Source organism: Pygocentrus nattereri, chromosome 5 (genome assembly GCF_015220715.1).
Source record: "Pygocentrus nattereri isolate fPygNat1 chromosome 5, fPygNat1.pri, whole genome shotgun sequence".
Lineage (NCBI taxonomy): Eukaryota > Metazoa > Chordata > Actinopteri > Characiformes > Serrasalmidae > Pygocentrus > Pygocentrus nattereri.
The window spans coordinates 32,070,257-32,097,911 of NC_051215.1; the positions used below are offsets into that span (position 1 = coordinate 32,070,257).

The 27,655-nt window shown below is 39.5% G+C and overlaps 2 protein-coding genes across 2 annotated transcripts; one reads left to right on the forward strand and one right to left on the reverse strand.

Annotated features, from left to right (window-relative positions):
• Positions 1–1,181: 1,181 nt before the first annotated feature.
• Positions 1,182–6,941, forward strand: rrh (retinal pigment epithelium-derived rhodopsin homolog). The gene is made up of 7 exons (XM_017690400.2): positions 1,182–1,482; positions 2,705–2,895; positions 3,401–3,500; positions 3,619–3,772; positions 6,040–6,208; positions 6,315–6,493; positions 6,621–6,941. Exons 1-7 carry the CDS (start codon positions 1,356–1,358, stop codon positions 6,724–6,726), a joined length of 1,026 nt encoding a protein of 341 aa, XP_017545889.2. The 5' UTR covers positions 1,182–1,355; the 3' UTR covers positions 6,727–6,941.
• Positions 6,942–7,928: 987 nt separating this feature from the next.
• Positions 7,929–27,608, reverse strand: LOC108421408 (glutamyl aminopeptidase). The gene is made up of 20 exons (XM_017690482.2): positions 26,595–27,608; positions 24,666–24,807; positions 23,258–23,389; positions 23,030–23,150; positions 22,660–22,814; positions 20,560–20,673; positions 20,197–20,331; positions 19,931–19,996; positions 19,723–19,788; positions 19,464–19,624; positions 18,752–18,834; positions 18,493–18,629; positions 18,353–18,408; positions 15,581–15,731; positions 13,342–13,415; positions 13,086–13,190; positions 11,607–11,780; positions 10,361–10,501; positions 8,799–8,880; positions 7,929–8,497 (listed from the first exon to the last, which is right to left on the reverse strand). Exons 1-20 carry the CDS (start codon positions 27,227–27,229, stop codon positions 8,351–8,353), a joined length of 2,877 nt encoding a protein of 958 aa, XP_017545971.1. The 5' UTR covers positions 27,230–27,608; the 3' UTR covers positions 7,929–8,350.
• Positions 27,609–27,655: the final 47 nt, after the last annotated feature.

Here is a 27,655-nt window from a genome sequence, read left to right on the forward strand (position 1 = left end):
AGGGAATTTGGCCTGGGTTTCATTTCATATGTATTCCCCAGTGAAACAGGAAGTCATATCATTTAAGTGTTCCTAATCGCTTAGATGAGCTTAAATACATAAAAATATGAATACGAATATACTTTTGTTAGATTTCACTCATGATAATATAGATTTAACTTTAACTTTAAGAAAGTTTTTTCTTTCTATCATTGCAAGTTAAATAAAGAAATCCAAAGTTCATCTCCACTGGACTCTGGAGGAGTAGAAACCAGTTCTCTGGAGTGATGAATCGCCCTTCACTATCTGGCAGTCTGATAGACAAATCTGGCTTTGGTGGATGCCAGGATAACGCTACCTACCAGAATGCATAGTGGCAACAGTAAAGTTTTGTGGAGGAGGTTTTAAGGGCCCTTTTTTAGTGTAGGCCCCTTAGTTCTAGTGAAGGGTAATGTTAATGCTACAGCATACAAAGATATCTTAGAGAATTCTTTGCCTCCCGCTTTGTGGCAGCAGACTGGGGAAGGCCCTTTCCTGTTCGACCATGACTGTGGTTGAGCATGACTCCAGATATTCCAGTGGCCTGCACAGACCTCTAACCTCAGCCCCACTGAACACCTTTAGGATGAATTGGATTGTCAATAGTGAGCCAGGCTTTCTCATCCAACCAACATGAGTGGCTGCCATCACAAACACTTTTTTCACTGAATGGGCACAAATTCCTACAGACACACTTCAAAATCTTGAGAAAAGCCTTCTCAGAAGAGTGGAGGCTCTTATAGCAACAAAAGAGGGGCCAACTCCATATTAATGCCCACAAATTTGGAATGGGATGTCCAACAAAATAGGTGTGATGGTCAGGTGTTTACATACTTTTGGCATATAGTATATCTCAATATAGATTTAGAGCTTTGTGTTTGTCATTATGCCAAGCTATATTGAAGTTTTCTTTAGGCTGAAATTGTGTTATTCTCTCTTTCTTAGTCTGCAGGTCTGGCACTAGGAATGAAAAGCCTTCATGTGAGGATTAGGCCTGAAACAATGAACTCCTCAGTGTTCACAAACCAGGCAAAGCCTAATCCTCCCCTCAATTTCACCTAGCCAACCACAGTCACACAATCACCCCACCAGCATTTACAATGCCTAAAGCCCCAAAACCCTCTTTCTCCTCAGCAACCCCCACCCCCTCACATACACACACGCACACTGTTTACTACTCTCTCTTTTTTGCCAGTATTGGAAGAAAGCACACACGCAGGACTGAGCACTGGATTGACTGCTCCATGCAGCTGTGTGCTGTGAGTTTTAGACTGGATAGAAGTGAATGTCAGAGAGAGACACAGGACTGACATCTGACAAGCGTGCTTTGTGAGGATATGTGTGACAGAGAAATGGGACCTGAATTGCGAAATGCCTCGTCTGAAGCTGTTAGCCTTGATGGAACAACAAGTGCCTTCTCGCAAATGGAACACAACATCGTCGCTGGATATCTTATTGCTGCATGTAAAGAGTAGCTGTGTATCTCTGTGTGTTTCTGTACATGCGTATTGTAAATATTCTGCTGCAGTTGTCAGATTACTTATGTGTATAAGTAGATAGTATATAAGTAAATATGTAAGTCAAAGGAATAAGACTTTTTTTCACTTTGTTTGAGCCGTTCCTCATGAAATTCACACACAATGTAAAGGGCAAGGAGCAAAACCAGAAAAATGGAGATACAAAATTAGCAAAAAACTACAAGAATTATGCAAATAATTATTACATTTGATCAGAGACCAGCCTTAATTTATTTAATTGCTAGACAGTTGTTAAGTGCAGTATTCATTTTTCAGCATAAAGAGAAAAGCATATTTAACAGTGTGTCCATCTTTTGCCTATATGACAGCTTCAGTTATTTTTCAGGAGATTTCCTTTCAAAGAAAACTGCACGGATATTTTTCCACATCTCCAAAGTTCAATCTTAGAAGTTGGTTGCATTTTCTGCTTCTCATGATCCAAATAATCCCAAACACATTCAGACACATCTACACATTTTTTGCTTTTTTGTCTATTTGTTTTTCTCAGTAGCAGCTCCGAGACAGCTTTTTTTGAACTCATAGTTGTTGTCTCAGAGTGGAAGAATGGACTAAAACACCTGTGGACTTTTTCAGATCTGAACTAAGAGTGGAGCTTGATTCTCTCTTCTCTCTCAAAGATGAAAGCTTTAAGTGCTGTTTATCTGATGGTGACAGTTTGGTCGTATACCAGTGTCTGGCACATTTTATTTACATCTTTTTAGCCATATATTTTTTATCTATATCTTTTAACAATATTTCCAGTTTTGCAAACTCCTGTTATTTCTTTCATTTTCATTGGATTTTTCCCTTAATTTTGCAAGTGCTTAATGGCCATTTTGACTATAAATAAATGAAGGGTGGTCTCTAAATTTTGCACAGTATCTGTTGAGAGTCTTTATGTTGAGGGTCTTTATGTGGGTCCACACTTCATTTTTTTTTCACTTTTATCACTACTCAATAAGTAAATAATTCACAATACTGTTACTGAACAATAAGTCTTAAGATTAATAACTGAAAAATAAATAAGCCAAGGGGTTAAAGTGCAGTGGTGATTTCTTGTCTAACCAGCAGGGGGACACGATGAGCTGTCATGTGAGAATAGTATGTGTCTGTGTGTATCTGCCTACATCATTTCCACTTTTTCACTGTCTTTCTCTCTGTTTTGGCAGGTGTGATCAGTTTGTCCAGTAACCTTGTGGTGCTGATTATGTTTGTTAAGTTCAAAGAGTTGCGTAATGCCACTAATGCCATCATCATTAATCTGGCATTCACTGATGTTGGTGTGGCGGGCATAGGTTACCCCATGTCTGCTGCCTCTGACCTACATGGTAGCTGGAAATTTGGTTACACTGGTTGCCAGGTTTGTTGTGCACACGCACACATAGTCACACATGCATACATATTTACATAATTTCCACACAAATTGAGTAATAATGGCCAGTGAGTTAGTGCAGACTTGTTGAGTGTGTGAACACAAGCTGACCAACTATTAATATCTTTATGGAGCCACCCTGACTTGTATGCAGGCCTTTCAGACTTGAGTGTGGAATATGTGTGTGTGTGTGTGTGTGTGTGTGTGTGTGTGTGTGTGTGTGTGTGTGTGTGTGTGAGAGAGAGAGAGAGAGAGAGAGAGAGAGAGAGAGAGAGAGTAAGTGTAGAACATGGCATGTGTTACTAATCTAATTGTGGAGAATTTTTCTCGCTGTGAGACAAAACAGAGGCTCCTGTTAGCTAAGCATGCTCAGGAAGTGAAAATTGGCCTTCAAGGTTTCTCATAGCAGTATATCTTCATGTATTGTAAAGCTTGTGCATCCATTTATGAGTGTTACCCACAGCTGACCTACTGACAGACTCCTCTCTTGTAGATATATGCTGCTCTGAATATATTCTTTGGCATGGCCAGCATTGGACTACTTACTGTGGTTGCCATTGACAGATACATTAGCATCTGCAGACCCGACATAGGTACGAATAGAGGCTATAGTTGTCAAATATGAATTAATGATATAGTTGTTATATATGTTTACACTGTTCTGGCTGCAGTGTATTTGTTGCATGCTTGGTGCTTCTGCTGTCTTTATAGGGCAAAAGATGACCACACGCTCATATACACTCCTGATTGTGGCTGCATGGCTGAATGCAGTGTTCTGGTCTTCCATGCCAATTGTGGGCTGGGCTGGATACGCTCCTGATCCAACTGGAGCCACCTGCACCATCAACTGGAGGAAAAATGATGCGTGAGTCCTCCTCATACAGGCATTAGCTTACAACTAACTTGTACTCATAGATGTCTTGTATCTTCTTAAAGTGATTTACTCTGTGCCAAAGATTATTTGAACCCAAATTGTGTTTTGATTTCCTTGAACTTTCCTGGCTTTCTTAATGTAACTTATTAGAGGATAATAAGCTGCTGATGAATCAGAACTCTAATACTATCAGTCACACACCCTAACACACACACACACACACACACACACACACGCACACACACACACACACACGCACACACACACACACACACACACACACACACACACACACACACACACACACACACACACTTTTCTAAGCTGCTTGCTCTCCTTGGTTGCGGGGGTTGCTGGAGCCTATCCCGGCACTCGTTGGACAGAAGACAGGAAACACACTGGACAGGTCGCCAGTCCATAACAGGGCAGATACACAGACATACACATTTGCACACCCAGACTCACACTTAGGGCCAATTTAGCATCTCTAATTTGCCTGACTGCATGTCTTTTGACTGTGGAAGGAAACTGGAGCACCCAGTGGAATCCTACTCAGACACAGGTAGAACTTGCAAACTCCAGATCACTTCAGAGTGCCCTGGTTGCCTAGCCAGGGAATCAAACCCAGTCAATTTTTCAAAATTTCTCAATGATAAAATGGTTAAGATGTGAGATGACTTAAGTGTGGTTTTATATGAAATGCTCTGTTCTAGGGAAACCCACTGTGTCAGAATGGTTCACTGTTGTGATAATAGGAACCAGATGTCTGAAGCTTTTAATCCCTCTAACAGAAAGCTATTATGTGACATGGTTACACAGAGGCTGCCTGATGTCTGAAAAATTCTTTACAATAGTTTTAAGATAATATTTTGACCTAAAATGTATTTTTTAATCAATTCATGGCAGAAAGGTTCATACAGGGTGTCGAAAGGCAAAATGCTACCCAAAGAAAGCATATTATTTTCAGATTTAGAACTATTTTAACATCTTCAATATTACATATAAAACTCAGGTGATGTGTGTAGATTAGCTGGTCATGTTGGATAGTAAATAAAATACTATATTTACATTGTAGATATCATGATTTCCAGTTCCTGTCACCACCACTGTGTTAAGAATCTGGCTGAGCATTTCACATCAAAACAGTGGGATGACTTAGTTTATGTCTTAATAATTAATTTATACAGAAATTTTGAAAAGAGGTAGAATTTTAGCGGTTAAGATCTTACTTCAAGGAAAAGTTTGGTAAAAAAGATAAAATGTACACAATTTCCACATACACCAAGTGTATCAAGATATTTTTTGGGTCCTACAGTTGGCTTCTTAATATTGTATTGGAGCTATGAGAGTAGTATAGCCATAATTGAGATGTTGAATCTGTGTTCCATCCAGGTTATTTCAAAAATGCAGTATTCAGAATACAGTTGTTTTTTTATGAAAATACTTTTCGAATACTTAGAATACTTTAAATAATATTTTTTATTACATTTATTATTTATAAGAATAATACATTGTATTGTATATATTGTATCAACTGTATTCCAGGATCTATTTCATGGGAAAAAACCCACAATATTCAAAGTATTTTAATCATATTTACTCTTAAAATGGTTGTGAAAAAAAACCAACAAAGATATTAATATATACTCTAGCTTTTATAAGGGTTCTTTGACACATTAACTGAAAGTACTGCCCTTTTGGTGGATTATGAAAGCAACTGAAAAGCAATTAGGAAAGAAAAAAATGTTGAGAATTGCAGTACATCATTCAAATGATAAGCATATTTTTCATAAAACAAACTAACAGCAGAACTAGTAACAGGGAGGAAGTAGAAAGTACAGCAGAAGAGGTTTTTCCACATACCCTGTCTAAATGTATTCTAAATGTAATCTGAATATATTAGCTTTTTGTAGATTTTGACAGAATAAGTTAGTTTATACATTTAAGGCAGACATCACTCAGCCATTACGACTATCAAACTGTTCTGCCCAACTGTGAATATAGCTAATAAGTAATGAATGAATAGACCCCACAAATGAACATAAACTGCATGCTCATATCTTCCCATGTCTCAAACAGCATCCAGTTAAATAATCATAATTAAAATAAACAGATATGCTTATGTGGTTTCTGACACATGATAAACTGTGTAAAACACAGCAGAATGGGAAAATTCAGAGCACTAACTGGCAGGTTCAAGCTTTGATTGTGTGGTTGCACCATTAGCCTTTTAATAAATGTGTTCCTCTTCTTCTCAGGTCCTTCATCTCCTACACTATGGCGGTGATTTCTGTTAACTTCATCGTACCACTGTCGGTCATGTTTTACTGCTACTACAGTGTTTCAGTCACCATAAGGAGATACAAGGCCAGCAACTGCCTGGACAGCATCAACATAGATTGGTCAGATCAGATGGACGTCACTAAGGCAAGCAGCACAAATCGTAATATTTAGCTCTAATGATTGCTTTATGTGTTTGTTCATTCTGTTTGAGGTCATTGCTGTCAGTATAATATACGACTGTTGTCTGCAGATGTCCATTGTGATGATTGTGATGTTCCTGGTGGCCTGGTCTCCATACTCCATAGTGTGTCTCTGGGCATCGTTTAGTGATCCCAAAAAGATTCCTGCACCGATGGCCATCATCGCCCCGCTCTTCGCCAAGTCTTCTACCTTCTACAACCCCTGCATCTACGTGATCGCAAACAAGAAGTAATGTGACTCTCCTCCTCTCCTCTTCAAGGATATGAACTCAGAAAATTATGCTCTTATGATTATGATCTTATGATGCCCCAATATTTCTTGTATGTAATCAGTGGTCCTGCTTGGTTTATTTTAGATTCAGAAGAGCTATAATTGGAATGTTACGATGCCAGACCCGTCAGCGAATCACCATCAGCAACCAAGTCCCCATGACTGTTTCTCAGTCACCTCTCAACCAGTAGATGATGACCTGTGATCATGCCTACACACAGCTCCTATCATGCCCTCTGCTCAGCGCTGGACGCTGTTCCTGTCTTGCACCAATATGAAACAGTCTCACTTGGATCTAAAAGGCTCCAATATTGTTGTTTGCTGTATAACATACCAGCAGCTCAGCAACTACTGGTGTTAAGCTTAATGCAGAAGATTCAGTAAAGTCTTGGCTTTATGGTGTAAAGTCTGTTGTTGTTTTTTGAGCCAATTGTACACAATCATTGGCTGCTCAAGCTGTATTCCTTTTACGCAGATTATCACATACACTGCAAAAAATCATATCTTGGGAAGTAAAAACTAATCTAATTATGAGAATGTTGTAAGAATTTTACAATATGACAACTTATTTCTATACAATTTTACTTTTTTAGGCAATTTTATCTTATAAAAGTGTCTCATTCCCTTGGCAGATCATTTTACTTGTTTCATGCATTATTTCCTGAAGTAAACAAAATGATCTGCATTATTTCTTGTAAGAGGTAAAGTAATCTGCCAGCGGAATCAGACACTTTAAATAGCATGGAAATAGTCTGAATAATCTTTTAATATTATCATGACAATCCCGTAATGAGAAATATTAGATGTATTGGCTACATTTAGGATGTTTTCACTTGCTAAGATATTATTTTTTGCAGTGTAGCAAATGGTAATTATACCAAAGACTTAAAGATTTACTTAAAATTACTTAAATCAAGTGAAAACTAGAAATAAGATAAAGGCCCGATATCATGGAAAACCACATTTTTCTTGCTTTTTAGAAATTTTGAAAGAGATTCAAAATTATATGTAAACATTTTTTATGTTTTAAAACACACAGTTCATTCCCCACTCCTGGGAACTTAGCTGCAAGTACAACCTGTTTTCAATAAACTGAATTCAACGTAATGATAAACTAAAACATATGTAGCTTTATGTACGTCCACCTATTCAGCCTGGAGCAAACAACCAGAGCTTAGCATATTTACATATATCAGTCTTAAAGTACCATTTTTCAATTACTATGAAATGATGTACTTTGATGATAAATGTAGCTTATTACAGCTTAATGCAGTGTTTACAGTAGTTACCCTGTAATTTAAATTTATACAATTACACTTGACAACTGGCAACTGACTGGCATTGATATTGTTTACAGTAAATGTAAAAGATAGGTATGAATATACTACACAAATTTGTGGTGACATTCTTTAATCTTTGTACACAATCAGTAGGTCAATACACTGTTGAAGTAATGATAATGGCAGTCATCTTCATCATTTAACCATGAACATTTTGAACAATTCACCTATAACATACACTTTTCAGCAGGTTAAATAACAAATGTAGTTATTTTAGCATAATTTATATATATATATATCAGTATCCAAGTATTCATGTCCAAATGTGCTTCATACATAATCTCAAAAACTACACAGCTGTAATTTGGTTAGCTCTGCAATGAAGGCTTGTTGTGGCATTAGCCCTGATGAATGAAGAGTACAAGTTCATGATTTCATTTTGTAGTCACATTAAGGTGAATGTCTTGGAGAAAAAATGCCATGATGTATGAGGAGACAGAGGGAGTGTTTTGATAAAGCGCATTTGTTGACATGTTTAGGACATGTTGGCCTCCAGCCAGAGCCGGATCTCTTCTCGATTACGCTTCACCCACTCAATATTGTTCTTCACTGTCTCCAAAGCCTGTTTTCTGGGCGTCTCTCCTGCTCCAGCGTTCGGTTTTAGGGCAAAGAAATACTCCATCTGAAAAGAGGTAGAGTTTATTACTAGAAATTATTAAGGGCACAACTCTGCAAAGCAAACTAGATAATGAAACGTAGCCAATTTCTGAGCCAACGTGACTTCAGAAGTTCAGAACCTTTCCTTCTTTTTTCCACACACTGCAGATTTTAGTCACAGAAGACCATTCCCAACTGGAGTTGTATACTTTAAACTCCATTAAACAGCTGCCTTTCATAAACACGTGACTGTGGTTTTGTTCTATCACTCCTCTCTATCTCGTACTCTCAGTGTATACTCTGTTACCCTGGCCTGTGAGGATTACCTTCCACAGCTGCAGATCTGAGTTGTATGAAGTACTGATTCTGGTAAGTAGACGGCCCAGGTTCCTGTCAGTGATAGTGAATCTGCAACAGATAAGTTTTACACAGATAAGCAGCCTATAAAATAAATAACAGCTTACGTCTAGTTTTATTGGCCAGCTTATCTGCTCTTTGTTAGCCCATTGTTAATGTGACGCAGTTGGTATCTATAACCCCAATTCCAATGACGTTGGGACGTTGTGTAAAACATAAATAAAAACAGAATACAATGATTTGCAAATCCTTTTCAATCTATATTCACTTGAATACACTACAAAGACAAAATATTTAGTGTTCAAACGATAAACTTTATTGTTTTTTACAAATATTCACTCATTTTGAATTTGATGCCTGCAGCACATTCCAAAGAAGTTGGGACAGGGGCATGTTTACCACTGTGTTACATCACATTTCCTTTTAACAACACTCAATAAGCGTTTGGGAACTGAGGACACTAATTGTTGAAGCTTTGTAGGTGGAATTCTTTCCCATTCCTGCTTGATGTACAACTTCACTTGCTCAACAGTCCGGGGTCTCCATTGTCGTATTTTGAGCTTCATAATGTGCCACACGTTTTCAATGGGAGACAGGTCTGGACTGCAGGCAGGCCAGTCTAGTACCCGCACTCTTTTACTACGAAGCCACGCTGTTGTAACACGTGCAGAATGTGGCTTGGCATTGTCTTGCTGAAATAAGCAGGGACGTCCCTGAAAAAGACGTTGCTTGGATGGCAGCATATGTTGCTCCAAAACCTGTATGTACCTTTCAGCATTAATGGTGCCTTCACAGATGTGCAAGTTACCCATGCCATGGGCACTAACACACCCCCATACCATCAGAGATGCTGGCTTTTAAACTTTACGCTGATAAAAATCTGGACAGTCCTTTTCCTCTTTGGCCCGGAGGACACGACATCCATGATTTCCAAAAACAATTTGAAATGTGGACTCGGCAGACCACAGGACACTTTTCCACTTTGTGTCAATTCATCTCAGATGAGCTCGGGCCCAGAGAAGCTGGCGGCATTTCTGGGTGTTGTTGATATATGGCTTTCGCTTTGCATGGCAGAGATTTAACTTGCACTTGTAGATGGAGCAGTGAACTGTGTTCACTGACGATGGTTTTCTGAAGTGTTCCTGAGCCCATGTGGTAATATCCGTTACAGAATGATGTCGGTTTTTAATGCAGTGCCGCCTGAGGGATCGAAGGTCACGGGCATTCAATGTTGGTTTTCTGCCTTTCCGCTTACTTGCAAAGATTTCTCCAGATTCTCTGAATCTTTTGATGATATTATGGACTGTAGATGATGAAATCCCTAAATTCCTTGCAATTTCACATTGAGAAACATGGTTCTTAAACTGTTGGACTATTTCCTCACGCAGTTGTTCACAAAGTGGTGAACCTCGTCCCATCCTTGCTTGTGAATGACTGAGCCTTTCAGGGATGCTCCCTTTATATGTATATATTTTATATGTATGTATATATATTTTTTTTTTTCACATAAAAATTCAGAATTCGAGCTTACCTGTTCACGAGGTAGTCCCAGTTGAGTGTGACCCAATCCCATGCCATGCTTTGACCAAACTTGTTGAAGGACACATAACGAATGAGAGTGAACACATCCTGAGACCTTATAATGCTCTCATTCTTAGTCGCCTCCAGCAGCCTGTTGGGAAACGCAAATTATCTATGTTGATATTGTTCCAAGGCTGAATCTACACTACATTTGTAGCACTCTGACAAGAAGCTACAGATTAACTACAACCCCAATTCCAATGAAGTTGGGACATTGTGTAAAACATAAATAAAAACAGAATACGATGAATTGCAAATTGTTTTTGGAAATCATGGATGTCGTGTCCTCCGGGCCAAAGAGGAAAAGGACTGTTGGATTGTTATCAGCACAAAGTTTAAAACCCAGCATCTCTGATGGTGTGGGGGTGTGTTAGTGCCCATGGCATGGGTAACTTGCACGTCTGTGAAGGCACCATTAATGCTGAAAGGTACATACAGGTTTTGGAGCAACATATGCTGCCATCCAAGCAACGTCTTTTTCAGGGACGTCCCTGCTTATTTCAGCAAGACACTGCCAAGCCACATTCTGCACGTGTTACAACAGCGTGGCTTCGTAGTAAAAGAGTGCGGGTACTAGACTGGCCTGCCTGCAGTCCAGACCTGTCTCCCATTGAAAATGTGTGGCGCATTATGAAGCGCAAAATATGACAATGGAGACCCCGGACTGTTGACCAAATGAAGTTGTAAATCAAGCAGGAATGGGAAAGAATTCCACCTACAAAGCTTCAACAATTAGTGTCCTCAGTTCCCAAATGCTTTTTGAGTGTTGTTAAAAGGAAAGGTGATGTAACACAGTGGTAAACATGCCCCTGTCCCAACTTCTTTGGAACGTGTTGCAGGCATCAAATTCAAAATGAGTGAATATTTGCAAAAAACAAAGTTTATCCGTTTGAACATTAAATATCTTGTCTTTGTAGTGTATTCAATTGAATACAGGTTGAAAAGGATTTGCAAATCATTGTATTCTGTTTTTATTTGTTTTACACAACGTCCCAACTTCATTGGAATTGGGGTTGTACTGCAACCTTGTCAGCACAAACTCACTCATCTCTGCAAACCCTGTAAACCATTTGATAGAATTATTGTTCTCTCTTATCCTCATTCAACCTCATTTAATTTTACTGCTGCATGAGTATGTTGTAAAATCTCTTATGTAATTTTAGATTACATTGTGTAGGCTGAGAGGTGTTTTTTACCTGCTGAGGAGTGTGACGTCTTCTATGGAGGCCAGGCCGTACAGCAATTTGTCTTTCTCCTGCGCCAGTGTGGCACTGAGGTACCTCCTGAACATAATCTCCCAGCTCTCAGGCGTTCCTGCGTTCTTCATCCCGTATCTATACACCAGCAGCCTCAAGTTCACCGGCACGCTGCTGCACTCAGAAACATGTCATATTACTGGTTATTAACAATCTCTGAATACATTGTATACATTGAATGTAATCAGTTATTAATCTGAGGAGAATTCTAGCAATTTTTCCAAATTTCTTCATAATTTAAATGGTTGAGGTGTAAACAAAGTCCTTCAGAGTGGACTGATGTGAAATGTCAAACTCTAGTGAAACTTATCAGAATTGTTGACAGTGGTGGTGATAGAAAGCAGATGTCAGAGGAGATTACTGCCAGAGATTTATCACAGTAAATGGTTATCACTATGCTGCCTGATGCCTGAGACTTTGTTTTATGACATGTTTGAGAATGTTTTGGCCTACATTTATTGCAAAGTGCAATATGCAAAATATGCAGGCAATTATTGTACAATATGTTACAATATATAAGGCAATTATTTACTTTTTCAGATTTACCACAATTTCACCATTATCAACATCCAATATAAAAATTCAGAAGGCATGTAGGTTCACTGGTCACTTTGGATGGTCAATAAAATGGTTATATATCTGCATTGTAGATCCCTGGTCCTATCACCACCACTGTAAAGAAACCATAGTTGGTATAACCGTAAGCAATTTTGAAAAGAAATTTTGAAAAATCAGTAGGATTTCCGTTTCAGAGAGATATAATTCAGTGATTATTTTGAAATATTCTATACATATGAAACTAATGTGTAAATTTGGTAGTTATGAGAGATAGGACTGAAGAGTGGGCCCACATGTGAGCCCTTAGGGTTTAACCCTTCAAGAGCAATAACTATTGTTTTGTTATACTATTTAAATGTAATTACACAATTACATAGTTATGCAGTCAGTGTTTCGGTATATTTTGATGTCCACAAATGACACAGGTTTCGGTGGACTTTTCTGTGAGCAATTATTTTTCAATAATTATAAATGTTTAAATATTTTTTTTACATTTAAAAAGATCTCTTCTACTACTTGTGAACATCATGGTACTGACTTAAGGCTTAGAATTTTTTTCACATATTTGATCCACTTGTAACAAAGTATGAGTGAGAAATAATTATTATCAAAATGACACCATGCTTTGATTAAGAGATTAATTACATGTTGATTACACTGCATTATTACATTGTATGGATTATATTGTGCTCTGTGTATTAAGTGTCAAGTAAAAGTACACAAAGAAAATACATTACATCAATGCAATTGCCTTTTTCTTCCATTTACTTGTTTTGGCAATTAGTGTAGTCATGTTTAACATTTTATTCATGTGCATCGACTTGACACACTTGTTCTGTGTGTTTAATTCTCCCACTGTACCTGAGTGTTCTACTGATCCATTGTTGAAAAAGAGAGGAGGCATTATCAAGCATCTCCTTATCTTCCATCTGGCAGGCAATGCCCAGAATGGTCTCCCTCAGCAGACTAGCCAAAAAACACACAACAGTTATTGTCTGTTTGCAATTCAGGTACAGTACACAAGTGTCCATGTCTGACACGTCTGTTTAGTTTTACAAGACTAATGAAAATAAAGAGAAATAAAAGTGACCGGACAGGCCTGCCAGACAACATGTACCGTTTTATTTGGTCACCTGTGTCGTCCCAGCCTAGGTCTCTGGAGATATTCTGCACTTGTTTACGGAAATGTTCCTGCACATGGTAAATGTTTAGTGATGTTTAGTGTCTTGCATTTACACTGGAATAATCTTATAAGTCAGCAAAATCATCCACATGCATATACAATAGTTCTTTAGTTAGACTAGTAGCTATTATGCTATTATCTCAGCTAAAACAACACATATATATTCACATGCATGCTAATAGGAGCTCACTTAGGACTATATCATATGGAAATATTCACCTGAAATAGAGCATGTATTCATCAAACCAATGTGTTGTTTAAATCTACTGAAAATTCTAAATATTTCTAATGTTTTTCTTAATACATGTGCACTCTTTTATATTGCTGCAGTGACTTTGCAGTAGTATTCGAGGTAAAGTTTCTGTGTATATATGTATGTAATATACACAGATGAGCCAAAACATGACCACTCACAGATGAAGTGAATAACATTGATTATCCTGTAATGACAGTGCATGTGAAGTTCTGGGATATGTAAGTGTGTAGTTGATTCTCATAGCAGATGTGTTGGATGCACAGAGAAATGGGCAGACATGAAGACGTGGGGCTTCACCAAAGGCCAAATTGTTATGGCCAGACAATTAAGTCATAGCATACCCCAAATGGCAAGGCTTGTGGGGTACTCCCAGTCAGCAATGGTGAGTACTTACCAACAGAGATATGAGGAGTTAGCAAAACAAGAAGTGCCAACAGGGTGTTGGGCACCCAAGACTCATCAGTGAACAAGGACAACGAAAGCTATGCCATCTGGTCCAAAACGACATATGGGCTACAATGGCATAAGTGACAAAAGCCGCAGACCAGTCAGAGCACCTATGCATAACCTCTGTCCACTGTCGAAAGGACATATAATGGACATGCGCGTGTCAGAACTGGAACATGGAATGGAAGAAATAAAAGAAGTAGGCCGCCAGGTCAGATTTGTCCTGTTTTCTTTTAGATTACGTGGGCAGCCAGGTACATGTGCACCGTTACCCTGGGTGAATGATATTACGAGGACTCCCTGTGGAAAGATGCTAAACTGATGAAGGGGGTGTGATGCTCTAGGCAATGTTCTGCTGGGTCTAGGCATTCATATAGATGTCAGTTTGACATGTGCTGCCTACCTAAACAGCACTGCGGAATCCTCGCCCAGTAGGGTAATGTGATCTGCCACATTGAACACTTTGTTCAGGAATGGTTGGAGGAACCTCAAGGTGTTGTCCTCTCTTCCAAATTCTTCAGTTCTCAATTTGATCAAGTATCTGTGGAAAGTGCTGGGACAAGTCTAATCCAAGCTCCACCTCACAATTTACAGAACTTAACAGGAGTTTGTACCAATTTTTCAAAATTTCTGAATAATTCAGTCATTGAGATGCAAACAAAGTCATTCAGAGTGGATTGAAGTGAAATGGTTATGATTGTAGAGAAATATGAATGTGGTGATATGAATAAGGGGTCACCATATCTACAACACAAACATTGCCATTTTATTTACTATTCAAAACCACCAGTGAACCTGTATGTGCCTTCTGAGTTTTATATATTTAAATGTTGATGATGACAGAATAATCAAAAATCTGAAATAATTTGTTTTCTTTGGAGACTATTTTGCTTAACAATGCCCTACCTGTATCGCACCATCCTGAATTGATATTTTTAGGCCAAAACCTATTCATAAAAATATCATAAAACAATGTTTCAGACCTCAGGGCAGCATATATGTAACTATTTTGTGTAATAGCTTTCTGTGAGGGAGCTTTTAGAGGCATTAAACACTTGAGATGTCTGGTTCCTGTCACTACCACTGTGAATAAATCTTGGCAAGTTTCTCTAGAACAGAACATTTCACATCAAGTTACTCTGAGTAACTGTGTTTACATCTCAACCATTTAATTATGTAGAGTTTTTGAAAAATTGATGGGAGTTCCCATAATAGGATTTGCTGCTAAAATCCAGGTGCCAGAAACCACAAGTAATCTTCCGAGATCCCATAGAGTCCATGCCTCTGTGGCTTGGCGTTGTTTTGGCAACATACAGAGGGCCAACAGCAAATTAAACAGGTGGTTAAGGTTTTGGCTCATTGGTGTATATGTGTTTTTTTTTTTTGCTGCAGTTGGGAGTTTCCTAATAATTTGCTTTGTAAATCTGTTCAACAGAGAAAACATAGTGGCCTCACTATGAGCAGGCTCACCTGAAATTTAGGGTAGATCTCAGAGTCCGATGCCAACATATCCCTCACGTAGGCTATAGAGGAAGAGACCCGGGACCACACAATATAGTTTTCTTCATCAGCCAGATATTTGGTCAAGTCGAATGCATTCCCATAATTCACAATGTCAGCCCTGTTGAGAGACATTGTAAAAGAAAATTCAGTGTACTGGTAGATTATACCTCTAATTGGAATGACACCAAGTTTTCTAAATTTCTGAAGAATTCTATATTTGAGATGAAAACTAAATCATTAGGTGTAGATTAATGTGAAATGGTACATTGTAGAGAAACTATCAACTCCAGTTTTCTTTACAGTGGTAGTGACAGGAACCAGGATTCACATCTGTCTACAACATAAATATAGCTTTTTATTTCCTATCCAAAATTACAAGTGAATGTACGCATGTCTATATGTAATGCTATGATACCAGTAGTGATAATCTTTTCTTTAATTATTATTTTACCTCACAGCACCTTGTGTATACCTTCAGTGTATCACTTTAGGCTAAAACCTGTTCTTAAAACTATTGTTAAACACTGTCTCAGGCTTCAGGTAGCATGTTTGAAATAATTTTCTGTAGTAGCTTTCTGTGAGGTAGCTTGTAGGGGCATTAAACAAGGGCTGCCCAAAGTGTGAGCCACAGGCCAAAGCTGGCCTATGAAAATTTTATTTGGCCCAGCAGAAAGTTTCCCTAACTCCACCCTCTCACCCAATTAGAGGATATTTTTAAACTGTATATCCATCCATCCATCCATCCATCATCCGCTTCTCCGGGGTTCAGGTCGCGGGGGCAGCATCCTAAGCAATGAGGCCCAGACCTCCATTTCCCCAGCCACTTCCACTAGCTCTCCGGGGGGGATTCCGAGGCGCTACCAGGCCAGCTGGGCAATATAGTCACGCCAGCGTGTCCTGGGTCTTCCCCGGGGTCTCCTCCCTGGTGGACTTGCCTGTGACACCTCACGAGAGAGGCGTCCAGGAGGCATCTTAACCAGATGCCCAAACCACCTCAAATGGCTCCTCTCGAAGTAAAGAAGCAGCGGCTCTACTCAGAGTCCCTCCCCCTCGGATTTAGAGGTACTGATTCTCATCCCGGCCGCTTCACACTTGGCTGCAAACCGATCCAGCGAAAGCTGAAGTTCACAGCCTGATGTCCCCAATAGGACCACATCATCTGCAAACAGCAGTAATGTGACCCTGAGGTCACCAAACCGGACACCCTCCGTCCCCTGACTGCGCCTAGAAATTCTATTCATAAAAACTGACTCACTGGGAATGAGTCTGACTTACTGCTGGCCATGGGAACCAAGCTCCTGCTTTGTTTGTACAGGGCCTGAATGGCTCGTAGCAAAGAGCCATGTACCCCGTATTCCCAAAGCTCCTTCCACAGAATACCCCGGGGAACACAGTCCTTCTCCAGATCCACAAAGCACATGTGGACTGGTTGGGCAAACTCCCATGAGCCCTCTAGGATCCTGGAGAGGGTGAAGAGTTGGTCCAGTGTTCCACGACTCGGGCGGAACCCGCACTGCTCCTCCTGAATCTGAGATTCGACTATAAGCTGGACTCTCTTATCTAGTACCCCTCCATAGACCTTACCAGGGAGGCTGAGGAGTGTGATTCCCCTGTAGTTGGAACACACACTCCGGTCCCCTTTTTTAAAAAGAGGCACCACCACCCCAGTCTGCCAATCCAGTGGCACCGCCCCTGATGTCCACGCAATGTTGAAAAGGCGTGTCAGCCAAGACAGCCCCACAACATCCAGAGCCTTGAGGGACTCGGGACGGGTCTCATCCACCCCTGGAGCCTTGCCACCAAGGAGCTTTTTAACTACCTTAATGATTTCGGCCTCAGTAATGGACGAGCCTATTCCCGTGTCTCCAGACTCTGCCTCCTCACTGGAGAACATGTCAGTGGGATTGAGAAGGTCCTCAAAGTATTCCTTCCACCGCCCAATGACGTCTTCAGTCAAAGTCAGCAGCACACCATATCCACTACATACAGTGCTAGTGGCACACTGCTTTCCCTTCTGAGTCGCCTGACAGTTTGCCAGAATCTTTTCAGAGCCGACTTAAAGTCACTTTCCAAGGCCTCACCAAACTCCTCCCACACCCGGGTTTTTGCCTTGGCGACGACTGAAGTCGCAGATCGCTTGGCCTGTCGATACCTGCCAGCTGCCTCTGGTGTCCCACAGGCCAACCATGCCTGGTAGGACTCCTTCTTCAGCTTGACAGCGTCTCTCACCTGGGGTGTCCACCACCGGGTTCGAGGATTACTGCCCCGACAGGCACCAACTACCTTGCGGCCACAGCTACAGTCAGCCGTATTCTGTTTTTATTAATGTTTTATACAACGTCCCAACTTCATTGGAATTGGGGTTGTATATCTTTATTTGTGCACTGTGTTGTATTTTTTACCCTTGGTCCACTATACACTTTGGCAACCTGGGAACTGTAGTTTGGGCACCTCTGCATTAAACACTTCCTATCACCACCACTGTGAACAATCCAGCTCTGTAAGTTTCTCTATAATGATTATATAACCATTTTATAACAAACAAATCTAAGTAATATTTACATTTCAACTCCAGCATTACACAGAAATTTAAACAATTGTGAAATTGTAATTTTACCTGATAACTGTAATGTCATGAATTCCCTTGATTCAAATTGCCACATAAATAAAGTGTATGTAAACATATGAATCACATATAACATACATATTTAAATCATGTTTCTGTTAGCATGAATATACCTTGCCAACGCAAATACATCATCAATATAACTGCTCCTATCTGCTGCATCGAACACCTGAAAAAAAGAAAAAGAACTTGGAGAATGTGTATTGACAGTCATAACCATTAAATAAATGCTGTATAAAACACGAGACAGTACCCTGTAGTCCATTAGAAGCTGCTGGCTGATGACATTCCACATATTGTTATCATGATTGACACGGTAAAAGCCCATGTGATCTTTGTTCACTTTGATCAGTCCATCAGTAGAAGGTGAATAGCCTTCAATAAGTATCTCTGGACAAAGAGTACAGTGGAAACATTAGACTTCTGTCAATCTGCATTAAGGCATTTAGAGCTGCTATCGTATTCTTAATATGTTTAACCAGTTTTATGAAGATTGACTGTGTATGACTCACCTGTATCTCCATTATTAAACACGATGGTGCTGTTCTTGTTAGTGGTCACTGAGTGCCACTGCACAGGAATGGTCCATTTATAGCTGTACAAAAGATCAAGCATTAATAACCTCTAAAGAGAACCACTGCATGGAACAAATAAAGCAGCACACTTTTGGCTGTTGGAATAACAGTAGAATCCGTTTACAGGCACTGAGATTTGTCCTCTATATCCTCTGTGAGTGTTTTAATTTCTGAAGTAACCTAAGAATGCATGTTGATTTTATACAGCAGGACTCTGTGTTTCGATGTGTTGGTCAGGTGTTTTAACAGTTTATACATTAAGCTTACTTGCTATACTGCAAGTATTTTATACAGACTCTGTTCAATATTACTAATGTTACTTTCCCTCTGATGAGGTGATTTAGGCTATCAGAATAACCTACCTATAGTTTTACTGTAGATAGCATTTTCTGATAAGGTCATTTGGTCTATCAATATATCCTACCTACAGTTTTATGTAGGAAGCTGCCTATAAATATAGTATATGAATATAGTATATGAACATAGAATAATAATAAGAATGATAGAAAATATAGTATATGAATATAGAATATGTAGGACATGAGGGAGGACAATTAGTCAAAACACTGGCCATTTTCATTTGCATTCCTTGTGTGGCCTGTATTTCTGGCCTAATGAATAATCCAGTGAAACAACAGAAAAGGCTTACCCAAGAGGATTGCTGGGCTGGGACGGGTCAGCATTGGGGTCAAGGAGAAACCTCTGCTGAGTGAGTTTAGACTCTATGTTTGAGCTGATAAGGTCCAGCACTGGGTAACCCATCTGTTTGGTCCATGTGTCCATGACGTCTGCTACATTTCTTCCACTTACCTAGTAATGACATGGATTACAGCCACACATGCTTTTGTATGATACTTAACTCTTGCAACAAACAACACAAAAAAACAACAACATTTGGTTTTCTGTACCTCTGCCTGGGCTTTCCAAAAATCAGAAGTCTTGGCATTCTGGAAGGTGTAGTCTTTCAGATATTTCTGTTGAAAATAGCAACGTTATGACACAAGCTTTGGATTAACAAATGTTACACAGATAAAATAAATATAAATAATACAATAATATAAATAATAAAATTTGAAATTATTTAAATTATAAATATAAAAAGTGTCCAATATTTACCCGGCAACCATCTCTAAACGTGTCTCGACCAATCCAGCTCTCCAACATCCTCAAAATAGATGCTCCCTAAAAATACAGAGATAGCAGCCTGATATAAAGAGTATTTTGTACATCTCATTATTATACAAATAGCGTTATCATACTGTTTTTCCAAGCAATATCAGTTCAACAAGTGTGGTTAATCATAAGAAACCATGCTTAATGATGAAAAAGCAAAAAGGTATTTTTTGGATAACAAGAGCAGTGAATTTGTTCAATAAGCCCACCTTGCTGTATGAGATGGCATCAAACACAGAAGTAATCTCAGCTGGTGTGGATACGTCCACAATGATGGGATGAGAGGAGAGGAGTGCATCGTCAACCATGACAGGAAATACATCATCAAGAAGCATAATGTCACGCTAGTCAGAGCAAAAAATAAAAAAGCAGTTAAACAATTTTAGAAGCAGTAGGCAGAATCCTATATGATATTCATAAAGTTTATATACAAAAAAGCCTTAAGACCTGCTTTGTTCTACCTATATTGAGATGCACTCTTAAAAATAAACATTCAAAAATAAAGATACCATCTCATTTACAAAAATGCTTCCTTTGAAAGGAGGTTCTTTGTTGGAAGAGTTTATGCTCACCATTTCCCAGGTGGGCTCAGCCTGGTCCACACCAACAAACTCAAAGAAGCTGGCAAACCCTTCATTTAGCCACAAGTCATCCCACCAGTCCATAGTGACAATATTCCCAAACCACTGCAGATGAAAAACATCATGTAGCAATGACTAATAATCCAAATACTATACAGTACTTCACATATTGTTCTTCACATGTGACAAATCGATTGGGAACAGTGGATAAAGGCCTTTCCACAAGATGCTTTTGAACAAACGCACAGACTAATGAATTTTGTTTGTGACATGCTGCTGCTGTTACATGGCTTTTTTCCCTGTGCTGCAGCTATGGTCTTGTACAATATGTGTAATGTAAATTTCAATGTAATCTCTGAAAATGAAATACTTTATGGACACCATTTGTGTCCAACAACCTTGGACTTATTATCTGCCTAATCAGATCTTTATCAGTGTACTGGTGTGATACAAAGGTCATAACATCTCATGAGACACATCAGGCATTTCATCGTAAAAAGTTTGATGAGTAACAGAGTTATGTGAGGCTCCTCCGTCTGATTGGCTCATTAAATGGGAATATGAGCAAATCTCATGCAATTCTGGTATATTATGTAATTGTAATAAAACATTTTTTATTACAATGTACGCTTTTTATGGCAGCTCCAACAAACAATGAAGTGTACAGTTGTGAATTGATATTTACTACTAAACACTAGTTAGTCGATAACTGAATTATAGCTGCAGTGTCAGATGAATAAAACGATTTGTCAAACCAAAGCAAATTTAGGAGGCACCATATAATGATGAATCGATTGGATAATAATGGATCGAACTGCCTAACTTTAAACATTTCCTAGCCTTCTAAAACATTCTCTCGAGGGGTTTTCTGACCCCTAAAGCTGTAAAGGCCATAGCATTCTCACCCAGCATTCCCCAGCAATCACTAACTTGCTAATGTTGTCACAAGCCAAATGAGCCAGTGCGATTGGGGGAAAGCATTGTAGAACAGGATGAATGGAGGGAAAACACTGTACAACAGTGATTAATGAGGAAGACATTCTAGAACTGTGTGAATAGGGTACAGCAATCTACAACAGTCTAATTAGAATGGAATATGTTAGAACAGTATGAAAGAGAGACAGCATTGTAGAACACTATGAAGAGGGAGAACATTGTAGAACAGTGTAAATGGAGAGATTGTTCTAGGAATAGGGAGAACATCCAAGAAAAATGGGAACAGTGACACCAGAACAGTGTGATTCTAAATTCTAAAACAGTGTGAATGGAGAGAACATTCTAGAACAGTATGAATGGAATAGGAGGTTTTAGAATAGTGTGGACGTGAGAGAAAATTCCAGAATGGTCTGTATGGAATACAACATTCTAGAACAATATGAATGGGGGTATTACATTGTAGAAGTGTTCAACATTCTAGAACAATGTGAACAGCAATTCTGGAAGTGTGATTGGGGGCATTCTATAACAATGTGAATGAAGAGAACATTCTAGAACAGTATGAATGGAATAGGAGGTTCTAGAACAGTGTGGCTGTGAAAGAACATTGCGGTCTGAATGGAGTACAACATTCTAGAACAATATGAATGAGGTATTACATTGTAGATGTGTTCAACATTCTAGAACAATGCGAACAGCAACAATAGAACAGTGTAACTGGGGCATTCTTTAACAGTGTGAATGAAAAGAACATTCTAGAACAGTATCAATAAGGAGACATTTCTAGAACGGTCTGAATAGAGTAGGAGGTTCTAGAACAGTGTGAATGTAATAGAATATTCCAGAATGGGGAGAATATTCTAGAACAGCGTGAATGTAAGAAGTGTATTCTAAAGCAGTGGCTGCCAATGGGTTAGAACATTCTAGAACCGTGTGAATTTGTGAGAAGGCTCTACAGTCTCCCAGCAATCACATATAGGTATGGCACACCAACCAAACATTTGGGTGTGCTGGTGTTTGAAGGAGAACAGTGGCTCAGTAAATTGCATCAGTTTCAAAGGCTGATGACTAATTTATAGTAGCTAATGCATAATAATCTCAAGATTAATAACCAAAAAACAAGCCTAGGATTCAAAGGGTTAAACGGTTGCAAACCTGGTGTACAAGCTCATGAGAAACGACACTGGCTACACGCTGCTTGTTGTATGAGGAAGACTCTGCCTCATCATACAGCAAGTTGGTCTCTCTGTAGGTGATCAGCCCCCAGTTCTCCATGGCTCCTGTGCCAAAGTCTGGAATTGCTATCTGATCTGCAAAGGGATATGGCATTTCTTGTGTGTTTACTTTACTGATGCAGTAGAGATGGATTATATTTGAAAGTGCTTCCAAGTAAATTCTGAGAAAATCATAGTTAAAATTAGTCAACACACTGAATGCAACATTTCATCTACTAAAGCCTCTATGATTCAGATCAAGTTAACTAAGGGAAACATAAAAATCAACGTAAGTTTCCAGACACACTTACCAAGTTTTTCAATGGAGTAATTCATGTCAAAGTATTGTTCAAAATAGTCAAAGATGATCTTGGTGGTGTCTGCAGCATATACAGCAGTGTGTTTCTGTGAAGGCTGGACGTAGATTCTCAGCTGCAGGATGAGATGAGAGAATAAACAGATCTCATGTAGGTTTTTAGTCTTGCCTATGGTAGAAACTTGCACTTGCATAAAAAGCTTGGAGAAAAGAGCGTGCTTACAGGAACTCCTCTTGCAGATATCCGCTCCTCAAATGTAAACCGGTGCACTGCAAAACACACTAAGTAGGTGCTCATCTTGACTGAGTTTATGAAAGAGGTTTTCTTCCTCTGGTCATCAACATCCACCGTATTCTGTAAGATGGAATGAGTGTGTACAAAGAGCAATGTTGGTGTTTTTGACAAACCAGTCAAAATCAGCTAATAAGTACAAAGTATTCAGTTTCTGAGGATATTAGGAGGAGATGAGGAGTCTAAGCACAATAAGTGAAAAAACAGGAGTTTCTAAAATCAAAGTTCAAAAAATTACACAGAGATATAGAGATTACTCTGCAACATTATACAAAGAACTGTCAGCCTCAGATTAACAGCACTTAAAGCGTTCATCTTTGACAAATGGGAGAAATTCAAGCTCCAATTTTGCTTTAAATCTGGAAAAATCGCAGGTGTTACTATCCATCCTTCCACTGTGATGAGACAGCTCAACACTATGAGTCTGAAAGGATGAGTAGCTGTTAAGAAGCTGGAAAGACAATGTGCAAATCAAACAAAGAAGCTGCTTGAGTTCTCAGAACAACGGACTGACCACCACAGTATGTGTTTGGGATTATTTGGATTGTGAGAAGCAGAAAATACACTGACTGAACTTTGCAAAAGTGGAAAAATATCCCTGCAGAATTCTTTAAAAAACTAAAAGCAAGTATATAAAAAAGAATAGAAGCCATAATAAATGGACAATGATGGACAGACTAAATATTGAAAAATCATTTTGTATTTAGCTTTTCAGGCTCCTGTTTAATTTTCTGTGATGTTTTCTGATCTTGAAAAATGAATAACCTGTAGGTAACTTTTTAAAATTGCAAAATGTATCTTTTGCAAAAACTTTTTTGTTGGTCCTGAAAATAAAACACACACACTGTAACGTGGAGCGAGGAGGCAGACACACGTGCTGAGATAAGCAACTTTTATTGAGGGCAAATCCAGGGTCGTGGTCATGACAGCCCAGGTTCATATAACCAACACGGAGAGATCGATAGGCAGACATGACGAAATATACTCACGAAAACACAAACCCAAAAACTTCCAACAGGACATACAAACAATTCAAACAATCAGTACATCTAACATCAAACAAAGACCAGCGAAAACAAAGGGCAAACACAGGGCTTAAATATGACACCGGGAAGACAAGGGACAGGTGAAAACAATCAGGGGTGGAGTCATAAAACAAGGGGGCAAGACTAGGGATACCAAAGCAAAGAAGCACATGGACTATCAAAGGGTAAACTAAAAGCACATGGGGGAGTGAGAGGAGCTAAGCGTGACACACACAAACATTTACAGCACAAGTTTATAGCTAGAAACTGAAACCTGAGTCTCTAAAAAAGTGTTTTGTGCTTATGCAGCATACCTCTACTGGCATGTTGGAGAGGGCTTCATAAGTCTTGTCGTGGGTGATGGAGATTTTGTACGTGGCCTTTTTGTTCGGCTCATCAAAACAGGGGAAAGATTTACGAGCATCAGTGGGTTCATGGTCCGTGGCTGCAATTTTTCTGTAAGAGATCATTTGGGACTCGTAAAAACTGACAGTCAATTTACATTTCCCTCAAAAGCCTCCCACATGGAGAAAGCTCCACCACAATGGCACCTTTTTATTAAAATCTAAAGAAGATTGATTAACAACAGATTAAATGCAGTGCCTGTTTTTCCAGAGTGCAACAGAAGAGATTTCAGTGGTTTTGGATGGTGGCAACTGCTGGTGAATTTCTTAAACAGTAGGCCTGCGTCTTTTACTTGTCAGTTTTTTGAAAAGCACTGCAGAGTAGTCACACTACTCCAGTAATTTATCACCACTGCAATCTAGTTATTCAAATCTAGTTATATCAAGTTATGTGCCTATTCACACAACCCAGGAAGGAGAATCCAATGGCTGGCAACTGTAGTGACCCAAGTTGTGCAATCTTTAAATCAGCACAAGATGAATGTGCTGACAACATTCTGGAAATGATCCCTGAGGTTTCCCAGCATTGAAGCCTTTTGAAACACTTTATAAGTCTGTAGCACAGAAAGGTCTAAGAAGTTCCAACATAACACATTTTACTTCAACTCCGTGTACTGTATTTCACTGCGCTGTGGTGGATTTCTCACCCATTCTTAAATCAGATAAAGAGCCAATACCAAGAAAACACTTCACTATCATGTGCCTTGCATGCTTTTGAGATTTTGCAACCCCTGATGTTGTTCAAGTCACAATGCAGTGTAAAAACATTAACCTAACCACAGTCAACTCAACCAAATGAAATGTAGCAATTTGCAAAAGACAATGTTGATCTAGGACTAAACACACCACCCTGAAAAGATTGGCCGGAACAGCTCACTGTCTGCAACATTCGTTTTGGAGCCTATAACCCCTGCTGCTACAGAATGTGACCCTCAGCCTGTCTTTCATGTGTGGTCCTCCCTTTGATCTGGGTTACGATCTCTGCTCCTATACACTAATGCTCCTGTAAGGAATGCAGAGTAACCCTACGCAGTTGGTCACTGTTTTCCTGTCTGTTTCCACGCTTAACATTCAGAGATGCTGTTACGTAAGAGAGTACGATGAAAACAAAGAACTATTTTTAGGAGAGGGTGATTTATGTCCACCTCTAGCACACTCTGTGTTGGGGGATATGGAATAGAGGCTATTATTTATCGAGTCAGCAAAATAACATGAAGGCTGCTGCTGTCTAAGTTGCAGGCTCACAGAGTCTCTCTTAGTACACCACTAGGGAATGGCTCAAAATTAATGCCAAATGTCTTACTTTGAAAAGCTATCGGTTGATAAAGATCCAGTTCACATTTGGCTCTGTAAGGTTTACATTACTTTATTCAAAACTTTATTTCAAGGCAGCTGTTGTTGAACTGTATTAGTGGCTATTTTCTAGGCTTTTAAACAGCATCTTGTGTCTAGTTCAAAGTTTGAAGTAGTGACAGGCCTTTTACATGATATACACTGTTGTTGGCTATTTTTTCATAAATAAAGGACTGAAAGGACTACTGGGTTTTCCATTCTTCCCAAGTATATTTGTATGGGTTTAGAAAGTAACATAAAAGTAATGAGTAGTGAAATTATTGTAACGTATCAAGCCAGTTGCTGTCAAAATGGGATGAACTGAAAAGAAAAAAAAATGTTAAATGTTTTTTTTTTTTCCAGCCATTCGGAAATGAGTTTGGAGTTGAGTTTGGACCTCAGAGATTTTGGCTTGGATGAACAGTTATATGAAGAGTTTTCAATTAGTATAGAACATTTAAATTATATGGAGGTTCTTTAAGCTTTAAAAAAAGGAACACCACTGACCTGATCACACCATCCTCCTCATAGGTTGTCATATAGAAGCCAACCAGAGAGCCATTGAGCCATCCCTGGAAGTGCAGTGTGAGGATGTAATATTCCTCATCAGTGGTGACTTTCAATTCCTCTGCAGCCTCCACTACCACGTACTCCTGTGGAGTGTATTCGAAGCACCCCTTCAATCCAACAGTGCTGGTTCCATCCACCCTGCTGAGCTGCAGAGTGGGCACTGCTGTGACGAAGGTTTCTCGGATGTGTAGCCACAGATGTGTGCTGGGTTGGGTCAACTTCAGGTGAATAGCCACAGTGCCGGTGTAGATGTCCGTGACCAGGTCAGGCTCCATGTGCAGGTCATAGTGGAATGGTATGATGTGGTCAGGCAGACGAAAGTTGATCCAGCCGCCGTTGGTGTTGTCAGAAGGCTGGCAGGGACCCCTCTCTGGAGACGTGGTGGATGTTGGGGTGGCTGTGGGAGATGCTGTTGTCTTGGTCTCCTGATCTGGAGAGGAGGTGTTCTGGCTCAGGCCCACCCCAAGCCCCACTGCAACACCTGTCACTATAACAACGGCACAGATGATTGCAGCATGTTTCCCCCGGATACAGTAGAGCTTCTCATTCTTCTCCAAGTCAAAACTTTCCATGGTGGGCAGTCAGAAGAAGACTATTCACGTTCAACTACTCACGGACTCTTCCCTATGTAGCTATACAGACTCACTCACTCGACTGACATTGAACGCCACTCTCCCTTGAACTTCCTTAACCCTCCCAAGAGAGAAAGCAGCTGCAACTGGCTATATTCGAGCTGCGCACTCATTCATCAAATTAAACCCTCCGAACTTGCATATTAACACAATTAGGCTCCAAAAAGAGTAGATTTATCCTAAACAACCTTTTTAAAATACGGAAGCACACACTACAGTCCAAATGTCCAAATAGAGGGATCCACTGGCTGAAGATAATCTGAAGGTTAGTCTTCAGTGGCATTCACACACAGGAGCCCCACAATTCATACCCTCGTCTTGTTAATCAATCACCTACACAAGTTAATCAGCAATCGAGAAGAGTGA